General features: G+C 52.0%; 1 protein-coding gene across 1 annotated transcript in view; it reads right to left on the bottom strand.

The window, feature by feature from the left end:
- Positions 1-16,602, bottom strand: part of RUNX1 (RUNX family transcription factor 1) — an 85,579-nt gene that overhangs the window by 32,604 nt on the left and 36,373 nt on the right. Inside the window, exon 4 of the mRNA XM_037524980.2 lies at positions 4,681-4,872. Within this exon, the coding sequence (XP_037380877.2) occupies positions 4,681-4,872 (192 nt within the window). The remainder of the gene's footprint in view (positions 1-4,680; positions 4,873-16,602) is intronic.

The following is a 16,602-nucleotide window of genomic DNA, read 5'->3' as shown; positions in this document are numbered from 1 at the left end:
TGTACTAAGGCAGTCCCCTGTTGAGCCCTTGCCTTGCTGTCTTTCTCAGTCACTGGGTTTTCAGCTTAACCCTCCTGCTGAGTAACCACTGATGCCAAGTAAGGGGTCCAGCGGCAGCTGCGTTAGAGGTGGTGACTCTGTTGGGCAAAAGCTTTTATATGCTGTGTACACATGTGACCATGTGGATGTGTGACTGTGTGAAAGTGTGACCAAGTGCATGTGTGGCCGAGTGTGTGTCTACATGCTTAGATGCATACTTGCCTGCATCTTGTGCATGTGTGCACAAACACATATGTACACATGTGTCTACGTGCATGTGTATTCTTGTCTACACCTGTGTGCCTAAATGCATGAGTCTGCATGTGTGTCTGCCTCCTTGTCCACATCAGTGTGGTGTGTGTGCTTGTGTGCATGCACGTGTATATGCGTGTGTGCTGCTCCGTAGATAGGCAAGAACCGGGACAGTTTCCGAACGTGAGAAATCTACCAGGGAACGGTCTATCAGGAAACGCCAAGCCTGCAGCAAACCCTTCTTTCTTCTCATTAGAAAAGATGTCCACGAGGCGTAAACAACACGCTTGGGAAAACGTGGTCGGATCACTTGGAACCACACGTCCATGCCAATGCTGGTTGAAAACCGGCCGGCTCGGCGTGGGTGCTGAGGACGAGGGTGCTGACAGGGCGCCGGGCCTTTGAAGGGCTGCTTTATTAAGCCCTTAGCTGTGCGGTGCTTGTAAACACACCGGCGGCGTTTGAACAGCGTCCGTCCAGGGAGCTCTGGGTGCGGCACCAGCCTCTCCGTAAACAGGGTGGAGAGTAAAGGCGGCTGCCTCCACTCAGGCGCCGTTAGTACCTCAGGGGAGCAGAGAGGGGACGCCACAGCCTCCGGCCAGCGGCTGCAGACTAGACAACCTGGGGCCCGGCACAGCCGGCAGAGGCCTTAGGCCTGTTTTAAAGGCGAAAGCAAGACTGGCGTTCTCCCAGCCTCCTTCCCTCCAGGCTGCACGCAGTTCCTTGGCATGCCCCGTCCACGCTTTCCCTAATGCACAGCGTGGGCTGCAGCGGCTGAGACCACGGCAGCGGGTGACCGAGCTCTGGCCCGTGCTCTGCTGGCTTGTGAGTGCCCTGCCCGCCGGGAGGGTAGGGGTCAGGAGGAGAGCTAGCACCGGCCGGGGCCGCCACTCCAGGTGTTCCACCCACTCAGAAGCTCTTCATCTCATTGCACTGTTCCTCCCTCCGTCCCCGCCCTCTCTGACATTTATTTATTTCCGTTTATTTGCAGGGACACCTGGCTCAGCCTTCTCCCGATGCTGCAGACCTTGGAAGGCTCCTGACCCCGTGACAGCTACACACGAGTCCTTTTTACATGGACTCCCCCTCTGTGCCCTCATAATGTGTCTTCCAGGTTGATGTCCAGCATGCTGGATGATTTGCTTTGTTATATCTTTAAATGATCCTTAGATATCTATCGCATATGAGAATGCGGGGGCTGATGGTAGCCTCTGCCTCCAGGGCAACCCCCTCACTGCTTTTGAATTTCTGGGATTGTTAGAAAAGAAAGGAAGGGGAGAGAGAGAAAAAGACAGAGACACAGTGAGAGACAAAGAGGGGTGTAGGGAAGAGGTGGTGTGCAGTAGGTATGTTACCACCACAGCTGGACAGGGGTTGCTGTCTTCTCCCGGGAGCGTCAGTCCAAAATCCCTTTTGTCCACCGGCTGAGAAATGAAGTCTTACCATTGACACGGTGATGACAGACCACAATGTGGAGGCCCCATGAATGACCAGCCCGGTGCTGCTCCTACTCCCCCCTTGGACCAGGGGGATTCTCCTGGACACTGGTCAGCCAGTGTCCAATCAGACCTTGATCTAAGAGTGTGGACCCAGGGACCCTACATGCCACCAGTTCTGGTCTGGCAGCCGGGGTTTAGTCCAGGTCACTCATGCCCTCTCAGAGTCGCTGGTGATTGTCAACCTCTGGGGTTCAGGGTCTCTGTCTTGAACCACAGAATAGTGGTGAGATTGGAGTAATGTCTGACCCATGCCAAACTGTAACCTAACTGGTCCAATAAAAGAGTTAAGCCTCCCGTGTCGATGCTTAGGGACACACACACACACATGCCTCTCTGTTTCTGTGGTTTGAGACTTTCTTGCACCAACAGATATAAGTCCATCTTCATCTTCCTAGAAAGGAGGAAGTTAGGCCGCCTTAAGCATAGAGAGCATCATTTTTGGTGAGTCAGGAGTCAATTCTCAAAGTGACTTGCTGGCATTGCCTGAAGCTACCTCTAAGAGGTAGGTGTGCCTGACGCCTTAGCACCTCATCTTTCTAGCATCTGCCCTGGACACATGTCCCTTCCTTTCCCACGACTAGGAAAGAATCCTACAACCCGATTGTAGTTCACGAGGTCTTGGCTTGCACCAGCCTGCAGCCACGACACCATGGCTTTCCATTCAATTCTAAGACCTGGTAAAATAGGAAGTTGAAATTAACCTCAGTCCTTTTATAGTTAAAACCTCAACAAATAAACAGTGGTTTGGTGGCATGGCAACCTGCCCCCTCATCTGTACCTGGCTGCAGATAATCTGAGATGTCTGTTTTGAGTGATTCTCAAGCATATTTGATTCTAGATAAATAGAGGTGTTACTTTATATTTGTGATTTCCTGCTGACGGAGCTAAATCTGCAGGCACGACCCTCCCGATGAAGTTCAAGCAAGACCGCATCCCCCAGACTCCGTAAATGCACAAATTCTCCAGGTGCCCACCGATGTTTCCCAAGAGCCGAGAACATTCCCACATCTGCCCAGCACCAATGCAGACCACACCAGCTACCTTTGGGATATATTCCTTACAACTACCATTCCAAAGAAAACCATAAACACACACTGAATTTTCATATAAAGCATCTTCTTAAGTATAATATAGAAGCTCTACAGCTAATCCTGCAAAATAACCATTTTCCTACCTGTCAAGAACAAAATGAAAGTTCTGGCTGAAAGAGACTTTACCCTGATCCCTGCTAACTTTCTAATTTCAGGGAAAAATCCCAAGGATCTACTCCAAACATGAGGAGGGTAAAACAGCATTTTCTTCTAGCAAGAGGCAAAAAAAAAAAAAAAGTAGAAAAGGAAAAGTAGTTTTACATGAAAGTGTCTTGGATACTAATGTTTCCAGGGTTGCTCCTTTTACAAGTTAAGTCCAGAAATCATATTTTGGAAAGCTAGTATACCCGCTATATAGTTCACACATTCTTGAGAGTAGCCACTAAGGCCCCAGGGCACTCTAAAAGCAAGTTATTTTACTGAGATGTTGCAAAAGTGAAAAAGTCTTTTAAAAGGAACGCGAAACTGGCAATGCCCGGTGTTAACCCGATACTCTGCTAAGCAGACAGTATTCCAAAGAGCTGAAGAATGTCCGTCCACCAACCAAGGGCTGCTGACAGCTAGGACAAGAATTCAAACCCCCCCTTTTTCTTTTTTGGTAAAGACAGCATATCTATCAAGGGGGGCGGGGGATCAGATCTGATTCCCTCTTCCCCCAAAATCTTCAAAAAAGCCCTTTTAGCGGAGACCATTTCCACCTGTCCCCGTGCTGCTAATTTTCCGTCACCACTACAAATGCTTACTACTTTTAGCTCCATTCTCAGCAGAAAAAGGCACATCCCTTTATCAAGCCAGACGTGTAAGTGGTCAGTTATGCGATGAGGACTAAGGAAACAGAAGTTCCCTTTGACGTCATTGCTGGAGTCCTGGAGGTGACATCAAAGAACTGAAACACCTCTGAAGACATGATGGAAGAACTGCCTCGAGAATTTTCTTTTATTTAGAAGAAGAGGATCATGTCACCCCAGCCCACCTTTCCGCCCACCTTTACCATGTGCTGTGACCTGTGACCTAATCAGCCACACATACTTGCACTTTGGGATTAAAAATATTCAATGTGCACATTTCGAATAAGCACTACTGATTATTAAGCACCAGAACACCTGTCCCTGAGCTGACACGCCTGAGGAAGGGTCTGACAGTGGCTCTGTCACCCACAGCTGCGCCCTGCATAGCACCAGGAAAATGGCTGCATTTCAGAAATTTGAAATCAGAGAGCAAATAATCACTGCGGTCAGTAGTTCCTACCTTGTCAACGAACTTTGAGTATTATCTCATTTGCAGTGGTTTTATGCAGTTATTACTATTTTAGAGTGTTTTTGCAATTGCCAGCTAGCTCCACGGGGAGGGTGGGGGGGTGTAGCCCGCATTCTTCATGGATGGCAAATGTGTTGATTGCAAACACTACCTTGGATGTGATGGCAGCCAGACATTCCTGCCATGTCTTTATATTTTCAAGAAAACATTTTACATACGATCCCCACACATAATCTGAGGGCAATAAGAACTTGAAGTCTGTGTGTTTTCAAGTCTCATGGGCACTAAGAAGATAGCACAGTCAAGGCCAAGTCTGCGATTCAAGCTACGATCCCTGCACAGCGATGTCTCTGCCCAGCCTCTCCAAAGTCTACGTGGCAGGGCCTCTCTCCATCTGGGGAGCTTGTTTCCATGCAGATCTGACTCAGTAGTTCTGGGGGAGCCCCCTGAGACCCTGTCTAACAAGGTCCCCAGCTACCTTTTGAGCAGAGTGAAGTCAGAGTTGGTTGGGATGCACTTTGCCCGAGGGTGAGGGTACTTACCCTGCATCTGACTCTGAGGCTGAGGGTTAAAGGCAGTGGAGTGGCTCAAGGAGGCCCGAGAGTTGGGTGTGGGGGCCGGGTGGTGTGGGCTGACCCTCATGGCCGTGCGCCGCAGCTGCTCCAATTCACTGAGACGCTCAGAAAAGGACAAGCTCCCGGGCTTGGTCTGATCATCTAGTTTCTGCCGATGTCCTAGTGTGGGGAGGGGGTGGGAGACAGGAGGAGAGGGAGGGAGGGAGGCAAAAGATCAGAAAATGTACTGTGGATTTGCTAAAATTTGGGGCTCTCTTGTCTTTCCCCCCCTCTCCCCTGGCTCCCACAGTGGCTTTGCAGGAGATTTGCACAAGCAGACTCTCCCTAGGGGTGGTGGTCCCCACAGCAGACTGGGGCTCCTTTTGCCCTTTGGGCCCCAGCACCCACCCCAAGCCTCTGTACCCATTTCTACTGGGCAGAATGCAGGGGCATGGAGGGCAGGGTGGTGATGATAGTGGTGACGGGACGGGGAGAAGGTGCATTAATTGCTGGCACTTGGCCACTTGGTGTGGGCTAAGCCAGGGGGCAGAGTAGGTGCCCTCTCAGGCCTGCAAACAGCCACTCCCCCTGCGAACCCCCCATTGGCAGGTCTTAGAGGCAGCCAAGTGGGCCCTGGGGCTTAGCTGGCGCACCCCTTGCAATGGGAAATGAGGTGTGGTTACAAACACACAGCCCTGGGGAGGTCAGGTTTCCTGCTAAATGCAGGGCAGGGGCAGCCTCTCGCTCACCCTCTCCCTGCAAGCTTTTCATTCTTTCATCCTGGAAGCTGACTCCCCCGTGCATCCCCTAGGGGATGGACAGGAAGATGTATTGTTCTCATGTCCACTGGCCTCTAGGAGGCCAGAGGCGGCCACAGCGGACTGGATGAGCTTCCTGGGGGCTCCGGGTCCACAGCGGGCCCTGGGTGTCTACACGGACAGTAAGTGTCTTGCTCCTTGTCAAGGTGATTGTCACCAGATGCAGTGGGCTAGAGGCCACTTGCAGGAACCCATCAGGAGGGTTGGGGCTCAGGATTCTGCCTTCGTCCCTTCATCTTCCATCAAAATGATTGAGGCGCGCACGTACCCACAGTCACAGGGAGGAGAATGCCCTTCTGCTCCAATCTCCCCCCTTGCTTTGAATAAAGAGTCATTGACCAATTTCACACCCCTCCCCTGTGGTCAAAGGCTCCTTACAATTGGGGCTCTTTCAGATGCCCTGACCCCGCGCTCCCCGTGAGAAAGAGGATCCCTTGATCTCCCCCACACCAGTACATTTTAACCCAGCTCCCGATCGCTACAATTACAAAATTAAGTCTTATAACTGGTAGGATGGTTCCAAATCTCCCTGGCTTGCTCTCTTCCTGCTGCCAGGCTGGCTGGCACAGCTGACGCGGTCTCAGATTCCAGACCAGAAAAAGCACCCACTATACTGCAGCGATTTTATCACGAACAAGACCTGCTTGGCTCCAGAAGGAGGAAAAATACTTAAGCATAATATTTGTGCAGTTCAAATGCAACGCTCCCTCTTTTCATGTGTCACCAAGGCAAATCTGGACTCTGATTCAGCCCTGGGCCCACAGCACGCGGCCTGAACACAAACAGCCTGAGTCACACAGGCCCAGCACACAGGGGACAGCCTCTCACCGGCCGAGTATTTTAAGTACCGGCCTTGTGGGCAAAAGGCCGTCAGGCCAGGCCTAGGCACAGTGCCTGTCACCCTGTCCCCCGAGAAGCACAAAAACGTGTCTTTCTAGAACATTTTATTTCGGTCAGTCATAGTGTCACTTGGTGCCTATGGATGGAGCTTGACCAGACAGACTCCTGCCTCCTCTCATCTCTGTGACTTCCTGACCAGAGACTGAAAAATCTGAAGTTTGCCTGGCAGAAAAACAAACAATTTTGACTCAAAAACCATTCAAAGCATAACAGGCCTGCTCTTCTAACCACGGCCTCCTGCCTGGTCTCAGGAATCAAGGAGAGAAGAAGGCAGGACAAATGATTCTGGAAGGTTCTGCCACCTCTGAAGGAATGCAGATTGGCCAAGGCATGGTGCTGAGGCTCCAGCAGGTTTTGTGTCTATTTCAAAACTTCACATTCCTCGGGCTCCGAGTGGCATTTTTGAGGCACACTGTGTCAAGGACAGCGGGTGATCCAGGGGAAGGAGATGTCTGAGCTCATTTCGAACACGGGGCTTTTGGTCTCTGAAGGAAGGTCCTCCTAGGTACCTTCTGACACAGCCACCATGCTTGGGGGCCACATGCCACCCAGAAACGGGGCGGGGGTAAGTCATGGCAGGTAAGCCTCCTCTGCAGCCAGGTATGGGGAGAGATTTTATTTTTTATTAGTCCTGTCTCATTGCCCTATGCTGCAAAAAAAAAAAAAAAAAAAAAAAAAAGGTCTAACTAACCTGTGAGTGATTTCTGTACCAGCTGACACCTGCCAAAATCACGGTCATTTAACGAGATTAAGCGATGACTGTCTACTTTAGCAGGAATGCCCGGGCACAGCGCTCAGAGAAAACAATTCTTCACTCTAAGCTGTTTCCTAAGCCTGCGAGTCTTGGGGCTCAGTTTCATGCCTGGGGAATGGGGAAAGAGGTCGTCTGCACCCAGGCCCCCCGCCCCCCCAGCGTCTGCTCCCTGAGTGAAAGCTTTTTCGCTTTTGCAGGAAATCCTGAGTCCCTTCCTCACAAGGCATGCTGGAGAGTGGCATGGGGGACATAAAAAGCTTTATCATATTAAAGGTGTGGCTCTTGCATTTCTCTGCTAGATCAAAGCAACATGGAATTCTTCTTTTCTGAAACCATCAGATTTCAGGTGCCAAAGAGCAATATTTTGTGTGAAACAGAGAAGCTTCCGATATAGACATTCAAGCTGGGGAAAATGAATGCTTTATGTTTCCAGTTTCCTGTATCTGCGTGCAATTAAAATGTCAATTTGCCCTCTGAATTTTAAATACGGGAGTATGGAAAATGTCCACTATCAGATTCACTTTTCTTTTTTCTCACTGCATACTGGGCTTTGGGGGCCGTGGGGAATTCAGCTCCGTAGCGAGCCTTCTGGTGAATTACGATGCAGCCCCAAACTTAGACATGTTGGTAGCCTCCAAACTTAGGCATGTTGGCAGCCTGGTTGGGGGGGCACACTGGAACTCACTGGAGAATGTCGATAGGGTGTTCCAAAAAATAGTGGCCACCTCCAGATTTCATCCTCGGACATTTTATTGCACCTTAAGCAGAGTTGAAAAGGAAACTTCTATTTCCCTATTTCCATTTTTACATTTTTGAAAAAAATCCTTGATTCAAATTTTGGTATATATGGCGCATCGTAAAAGAGCCCAAAAGAAAATAAAGAGTTCAAATAAATTAAAACCAACTGCTGAATTTTACTTCTTCATCCCCAAAACATACATTTAGTAGTTTTGTGGGGTGGCCACCCAGAGGGCTACCCTAAAAGTTCTGATATCTGTGATACATAATAATAAGTCCGGTCTTCCGCTTTAAAAAGTAGTCTAAGCAGGTAACTGCAGCTCATCAATAATTGAACTGCCTTTTTCAAGACAGCATTTTGATCTGTCAGTGTTGATCGTGGCTGCAAGTGAAACACAGTATATGATCTTCCGGCAAAGGAAATTTGGGCTGAGTAGAATAATTTTCTAGCAGTCCACGCAGCCATCCCTGTTTCTAACACGAGTTGGCTGGTCCTTGATAAGTGTCCCAGCAGGAAAGTGAGGAAGGTGTAAGGCAGGGCTAAGGTGAGTAGCTGAGAAAAAGCAGAGTGGAATGCTAATGCCCCAAAGACACCTAAACGTGCATGTGTGTACATCCCTCCGCCTCTCACACTAGTCTAAAAGGATGTGTGTATTTCAGATGATGCTCGCCCACCCTTCTGACAGGAACGGCAAGGATCCAGATACAAAGATAAAGGACTTTTCGTGCCTTCACTGGCTGCTGCTTTATGACTGTGGGGAAGAAATGGTGGGTGCAGAGAACAGCTCATCTTTCTCAGAAAAAGAAAGGGTCAAGGGTCCTAAAAGTCACCAGGACTTGAAAGCAACGACACCACGGGTGCCTATGATCCTAAATGTAACTTGCAGGTGGTGAGACAAACCTCCCTCCCTGCAAACTCTCCACCTGCTGGTTAACTTACTGCTGGGCAATACGATCCCATGTGGATCACATGGGGGTTCTAACATACACCCCCACTACAACCTCGCATGGGGTATATGACACATAGTGCCCCATTGAGCACCTATCAGGAAATACATTATAGGTGTAGGTTTCTGCATGGCCCAATGTTGGTGTATAAACACGGGTACACTGCCTCCCTCCCCCTGCCTTGCCCCAACCTCTTTCCTTAGCATTAAGCTAAGAAGCTAGCACCAGGTGACAGGGCTTTAGCATGAAGATGGGCTGGAGAAAGCAACCTTGGTCTTCCACTGAGGGGCGGGAAGAGAGGCTGTGTCATTGACCCAAATTCACACAGCCAATTGGAGAAAGCAGGCAGGTGCGAAAACAGCTCCTCTCCCCAAACACACACAGCCCCCCGCTCAGTGCACCTAGAAAGACAGTTTCTGGGAACCCCCAGTTAGCCGCGGGCCCAGGCACTTGGCTGTGCATTTGTCGATGGCAGGGACAAGAGAGTGGGACTTGCACGCTCTGCTGACACTCTCTGCTCCTGGGCGGGCAGCGGGCCTGAGCAGAGAGTGACCCGCACGTCCGAGTGGGCATCGGTATCACCAGCCACTCTGGCTCGGAAGGTCTGGGTGGGCCTGAGCATCCACCCTTCTAATGGTGGGCGGGTGGTGGGGGGAGTGACCCCTCCTATGGGCCAGAAATTCAAATACCAGGTATCCCAGAGTGGGGTCCCGAGTGCCCGGGCATGGAGTGGTGCTCGCATATGGGGATCACTGTCTGTTTTTTTCCCCCTTAATTGTTAAATTCTTTTTTTTTTTTTTTTTTTTTTTTATAGAGGCATGTTTTATTTATTTATTTTGTTTGTTTGTTTGTTTTGTTTATACATGCACTGGGTACAGTCAGAAGCGCGGGAGGGTGAGAGAATTCACCAGAGCCAGAGCGGGGAGCAGAGCAGGCAGAAGGACCGAAGTACACTGCTGAGGGGAGCAGCGGGCGGCAGGAGAGGTCCGCGCGCCATGTGGGATCCTCCGCCGGTGGCCGGGGAGCAGCCGGGGATCGAACCGGCGCCGCAGAGGCCGCGGGCAGCTTCGCAACCCAGCGCTCAACCGCTGCGCCACCGGGGAGGCCCAATTGTTAAATTCTTCAACGTAAGCAGAGCAGCTGAAACAGCTCAAAGCCCGCCCTGCAGCTGGCCAGATGTGTGACGGGCTTCTTCTCCCATCATGGAGACGAGGCAGGGAGTCCGGGGGTGACAACCGGGCGATGCCGTAAGAAGAGGAATTCCCGCGGAGAGCAGCTCCCGCCCTGCCGGGGAGGGCAGGCCGCTGGGGCACGGGACCCAGCACCCCACTCTGGGAATGCAACAGTTAAGACCTCGGGGGCTCGCAGGCGGCGGTGTCAGCACAGAGGCTATAATCCTCCCGCGGCACCAGGGAACGTGACCGCCCGTCTGGGGGCTAAGGGCTCTCCGTGCCAAACCTGCTCGCCGACCCGACATCCCCGTGGACGAGAGCAAGTCTCTTCATCACTCGGCCTCCTTATCTGGAAGGCTGGAATTAAAGGACTAAGACGGATTACTCTGAGGGGCTCTGAAAGCATTCGCAGCAATTACATCTGCAGTGATTAGCGACTCAACGGGCTCTCCTGGGCCAGCTCGTAGGGGGCCTTCTCGGACGACGTCAGGTGGTCTTAGGACTGTCAGAGTTTTCTGTCTTTTTTTTTTTTTTTCCAGGCAGATACTTGGCCTTTGGGAGCCAAGTCCACTGTCAACCGGTCTTCAGAACTCGAACTTGAGCCTCACCAGGTCTTCAAATCTGGGGTTCCAAGCGGCCTGATGGTGGGCTGGTGGCCAGCAGCTTTGCACCATACGCCCCGACCCCTGCCATTTTTATCAGGGACCTCTGGACAGTCGGTGACCTTCACCGAGCCCTTCCTGGGGCCTGGGACATCCCATCGCTTTTGCTCCTGTCCCACATCACCCGTCTGGAGGGAGTGGCCTTGAAACTCACCTTGAAACCTTCCAGGAAGTCCTCAGGGGCCGCAGCTGGGAAGAAAGCTACTCTGCTCAACCTTAATCCAGGTTTCATTTCCCTGTCTCTCTTCTTGGCTAGAAAATGACACTTTTCTTGGTCTCCTGCTCATCCCTCCCATCAGCAGCGTGGGAATGTCGGCCCGAGGTTACTGCTCATCACCGGGCTGGTAACACTAGCCCCCCTCCTTCACCCAGGTGCTCTGTGCCTCTTCCTCCTTGCTCGCGCCGCTCCTACCTCCTGCAGGTGGGGAAGTCCGCTGGGATGCCATGCCTTCCTAGCACATGCATTCCTACTTACTTAGGGGCCCCGGGGACAGCCACCAGGAGAACCACCCATGGGGGCAGTGGTGCCTCTAGTCCGGAAAAGCTTGTGTTTGTAACAGGCAAGCAGGTCACCACCAAGTCTGCTTGTGTGGGGGGCTTCCCTATCCTGGGGCTTCCCCAATCACAGTCTATAGTGGCCTCTCCCCTGGCCTAAGACATGTTCCAGAGGCCTGCAGGCGTTTGCTGAGCCCCCCAGGTGAATACCCCTTGCTTGAAACTAGGAGACACACAGTTTGAGCTGCCCACTCTGCTCCGGCACCCTGCCCACCTTGCTATCGCTCCGGCCTCAGGGCCTTTGCACTTGCTGTTTTCCTTGGTCCAGAACGCTCTTTCCCCAGATCCCCATGGACTGGATGCCTCCTATCTTTCCAGTCTTTGCTTTCATTTCATCTTCTCCCTGAGGGATTTCTCAACACCCTAGTTTAAGCAGCAGCTTTTCCCCTGACCCGGCCAGTCTCCACCCCTCTAGCTCTTGTTTCCTCCACAGCACTTGTCAATGTTCCTTCCATGCCCACTGAGCCACAGCTCCAGGAGGGCGGGGTGCTGCCTCTTTTTTACAGCTGTATCTCCAGTGCCTACAACTACATCTAGCACTTATTAGGCACACGGAATGTTGACTGACTGTGTGCTCAGACCCCTCATGACTAGTGTGGTCCACCCACCCTCCATACACTGCAGGAAAGTACAATTCACTTGAGGCGAAAGAAGTTTGAACTTTAGGTTTTCTGCAGAAATAGAACCATAGGGGGCTCACAAAAACTACAGGTTGAGGGAAAATGTCATAACTGAGCAGAGTTTCGATCATGCCAGAAGTTACACAGTCTACAGAGCTTGTCTTCTTTACTTCTCCTTCTAGCAACTTAAAAAATAAAAAGAATGTGCCAAAGGCCCTGAGTTGAGGGTGGGGTCCCTTGCTTCCCTTGTTTTTTGTAGTGGCTATTACATACATTACACACACACTCAGAGACACCAACAGACACACACACACAGGCACAAACACACACACACACACACACACACACACACACACACAGCTGCCCTGAGGACATGGACTGTGACAGAGAAACATAAAAAGAAAGTTGTAGAAAGCAGCAGTTAAGGGGAGAGGAAAACTGCCTACCACCAACTGCTGCCTCCACTGCACCCCACCACACCCATCATGTTCCCCAAATTCATGGGACAAAAGCAGACGCGAGACAGAGCTCCCCTCATGGCACGGAGAGGCTCACGGTGCAGGACAGCGAGTTCTTAGCTCCCTGCATGACCCTGAGGCCCAGGCCCCCGGAGCCCTTCAGCATGGCCTTCCCAGTTCTTGTCACTGTTCGGTGAGGAGGGGACAGAACATGGGGTGGGGAACATACTGCTCTTCCTTGCTCTCAACCAGAGGGAGCCCTCTGGGGGTGGACGCCTCCTCCTGAGGGGACACAGAAAGCTCATGGGTTCAAGAATTTCTCTAGCAGCCTGTCCATCCGGGTACAGTGATATCGCCCCTCCCGAGGCCCCGGCTCAGGCGCAGTGAGGGAGGAACCCAGCACCCACCTGCAGAGATGTGATGTGGACCCTTGACTGAGTACTCCTGCCCCCTGGGTAGCTCTTTGGGAAGGCGACTTTGGGGGTGCGCTATCCCAGTAAAGGAGCTCTGTCGTGTGGGCGGGGGTCACTGTGGCATGACGGAACATGTGCAGATGTCGAAATATCATGCTGTCCACCTGAACGCCCCACGATGCTCTAAATCAGCAACGTTAACTCACTGAAAACTGATAAGGGGGGGGGTGAAGGCAGTGGGAGGCTGAGACGGGAGGTGGGTGGGCAGTGCTCACAGACCAGTTGAGTGTGGTCTCAGGAGCTTTGAACAGGCTTTTGCAAGACTGCCACAGAGCCGGCCCCAGCCTGGACAGGCAAGGCCTAAGTGGAAGGGGTTGGGGTACCCAACCCAGGTACCCCTAACTCCACCTGCTCCCCCAGCGGCCTGAGCATTCCTGCTCCCCATGCGGCCTTCTGCCCACTCCCCTGGTCTCCCCTGTCTGGCACCAGCAGAAGCACCGACAGGACTGGGTAAACTGAGGCCCCTTTCAAGGTGGGCGATGCCCCTTAAACACCGGGTGAGTGAATGAGGGAGGCAGGGAGGGACTGAACTCTCCGGGGCTAGACTTGTTCTGTGATCCAGGGAAGCAGTAAGCTCCACTGCAGGAAAAGGGTAAGGAACTTCCCTCCCATTCCTAACAGCCCTGCCCTCTAGGCCCCCTGGGGCGTGGGGGGTGACATCTGATTCCTGCCCCCCCCCCCACCCCAGTGCTGCTGAAGTTCTGGGCTGGCCTCAGGGAAGCAAGAGCTGGCAGGCCAGTCAGAATCCTTCAGTAGATGGCCGAGGGGCCCTGGCGGTCTAAAGGCCAGGGACGTCCTGGCCACTCAGAGCCCCTGAGTGCTGACCAGGAAGAAAGCCAAGCGTGACCAGCAGGGTTTTCAGCAGGCCAGGGCCCTACATCACACCAAGCCAAGCCAAGAAATCTAGCTAGGACGACTGCTCCTACTCACAGCCAGTCTCTGTGGGCTGGATCCTTATTCATTCCTTTCTTGGCTGGGCTGAAAAAGCCCAGAGAAAAAGCTCTCAGAGGTTTGGGGGATGATGGTCCCCCGCAGGCTTTTATCCATATTGTTAGCCCGTGATTGAGAAGGAGGGGGTCTCTGCCCTAGGGTTGCCTCAATGGGTTTGTGGCCACCTCCCTGGGACTCCCCAGGAGTCACAGCCCAGTGCTGAAAATGCAGGTCCCACTGGTCCTGAGTGATGTGGGGATGGAGAGATGTACGTATTCCAAGACACATGTGCCCCCTGGTCACGCTCCTGAGCACAGCTGAGCCAGGGTGCAGGGCCCACAGAAGGCTAAAGGCAGCTCCCCAGCAAAGCCTGCCACCCGCTCCCTCCAGCTCCTCTCCAGACTGGGGAGGCCTATCACGGGGCCTCTGCCCAGCTCCTCGCTGCTGGGACCTCAAGAGCAGAACCACCCTTTCAGCCAGTGTCGTGAACTTTCTCTCCTTTTAACTTCGCAGACAGTCCCCCTTCTGTGTGAACACTCTGGGGTGTACAAGCCCAGCTCGGGAGGGAGCAGATTGTGGGATTCTTTCTCTAGCCCCCACCTCTCCCTGCCCCTTCTTCCCCCCAAATCACTCTCTCTCTCTTTCTTTAACCACTTCTGCTTCCTTGGCTTTCTCTGCCGCGGCCGCCGCGGAGATACAGTGCAGCTACTGTATAGGGTTCCGCAAGCAGGGCCTCCGAGAGCTTCTCAAGCTCCATACAAGCCGGTTATTCTCCAGCTTGTTTTCTTTGGCTTGAGCTTCGTAACACAGAATGAGTCAGGCAGTATTAGCTTTCAATCGGGAAGTGGTGTGGTCAACCGAAGCTGTTTGCGGCTAGATTGTGAAGATAGGTAGGGCAGGTAATGAAGAACAGGCCCTGGTACTGCGGGGAGGAGGCAGAGGAGGGAGGCCGCTGGGCTGGAGACTTGCAACCAGCCAGTCACCGGGATGCAAGGTCCTCTTTCTGCGTCAGCAAAGGCGTGGACGCCGAGGTGTGGGACCGGCAGCTTCGGGAAGCCGGCCACGGTGGGACTGAGGGGCTGGCACAGCTGAGCACTCCGTGGGCAAACGGACTTCTGGTTTTAATGGCCACGGCCGTGGGAAATCTAGCTAGGACGACTGCCCCTACTCACAGCCAGGCTCTGTGGGCTGGGTCCTTATTCACTCCTTTCTCGGCTGGGCTGTGAGCGCACACACCTTGACCTCCCTCCTTCTCCGCCACCTGGCCCTCCCACGTCCCAGTCCTGATCTGGGCTGCCCGGGGTCGCAGGCTGGCTCTCCCTCTCCAGCGTAGAAGATGAGGCCTTGAAAGTGCCATCCCTCCCCCAGACGTGGAATCTACTTTGGGAAGCAGCTAAGATCTTAAAACCATCAGAGCCTCTCCCTCTGCAGGTGAGGGTCTTCGGGGCTGTGGGGAGCCAGCAGGGCCCGAAGCTCCCTCCCCGGCCAGCCCCTTTCCACTAGGCCGCAGCCCTCGCTCAGGGCTTGGATTCCTTTTACAGCTCAACCCAGCAGCTCCCAAGCACAGCCCAGCCCTGGAGACTCAAATTTCAGCGGTTTCCAGTTCTTTCTCCCTGCACTCTGCTACCTATTTATTTTGAGACCGGCTGAATCACCCAGGAAGAGAAGGAGTTTCTCCAAAGCGGCTCCCGGCAGCGTGACAGCAAATGAACAGGACAGCAAGGGCCTGGGAGCCTTAAGAGATTCTTGCCTCTGAGCAGCTGCAGCTTGATTCGTCCTGGGGAACTGGCATGAGGCTCCAGGGTGTAACGTTTCACCTCCCTGAAATCTAACCCAGACATCTCAGGCGAGCAGCATATATAAAAAGCCAGGGGTGAGGAGAGGAGCCTGAAGAACTCAGCCAGGGCAGAGGGTCTCCTGCTCTCCCCAGGCCCCTGGCCGTGTGCGTGCAGCAACATGGATGACGCTGGAAGGGATCATGCTCAGTGAAATAAGCCAAAAAGAAAAAGAAAAATACCGGATGGTCTCACTCATAGCAGGAATCTAGAAAACTTAAATAAGGGACCAGGAAAATGAATAACTATAAGAAAGTGAAAATCAAAATCAACAAAAACTATGAACCAGAACACTTTTTGGGGGGTGGGGGGCGGGAGGGGAGGGATTGGGGTCAGAATGGGGGGATTGCAATTGTATGGGGAATATAAAAATAAAATTTATTAAAAAAAAAAAGAAAATGAAAGAACAGGATTGGAGAGAAAAAAACCGCCTTTGGTTTTGGAAAATAAATATATATTAAAATAAAACTCAGCTCTCTTAATGGTGAAGGTGGCTTTTTGTTTCCAATATTTTTAAATGGTTGGCAAAGAGCATAGTAAGATATTCTAAGGGCAAAAGGTAAAATGCCTAAAAATATGTGAAGTGGGATTGACTGAAAAGTCTCTGTTTTTCCTCTACAATGTTCTTATCAACCCCCAAAGGTAGGAAGATATGAATTCTGCCTTCAAGAAGCCCATAATTGTTTTAAGCCCCTAAGATTTGAATATACTACAGAATCATTTAAAATTTTTATCATTTTTCTCTTATTTCCTTACATATCCATTATATTACCTAATAATCTAACGAATAGATTATTGACCAAGAGCCTGGCTATACATCATCTCCATCCATCCAACAACCCTCTGCAGCAGACAGAGTTCCCTTCATCATCCCACTTTGTAGATGACTCAGTGGAAGCTTCTAGATGCTGAGAGTCTTGGTCTCATAGTAGCATGGGTGCTGATGCTCTGCTAAGAAACATTTGGATAAAATCTTTGGAAAAAGACCACCTCTGCCCAAGGAAGCAGGGCGACATGCTTTCAATATGGTTGTTGATTCCCTGGGTT

The sequence above is a fragment of the Talpa occidentalis genome, unplaced genomic scaffold (genome assembly GCF_014898055.3).
Source record: "Talpa occidentalis isolate TD23 unplaced genomic scaffold, MPIMG_talOcc4v2.1 talOcc4.4, whole genome shotgun sequence".
Classification (NCBI taxonomy): domain Eukaryota; kingdom Metazoa; phylum Chordata; class Mammalia; order Eulipotyphla; family Talpidae; genus Talpa; species Talpa occidentalis.
Note: the sequence above shows the minus strand (reverse complement) of the source record. Positions and strands in the feature narration are given on the sequence as shown.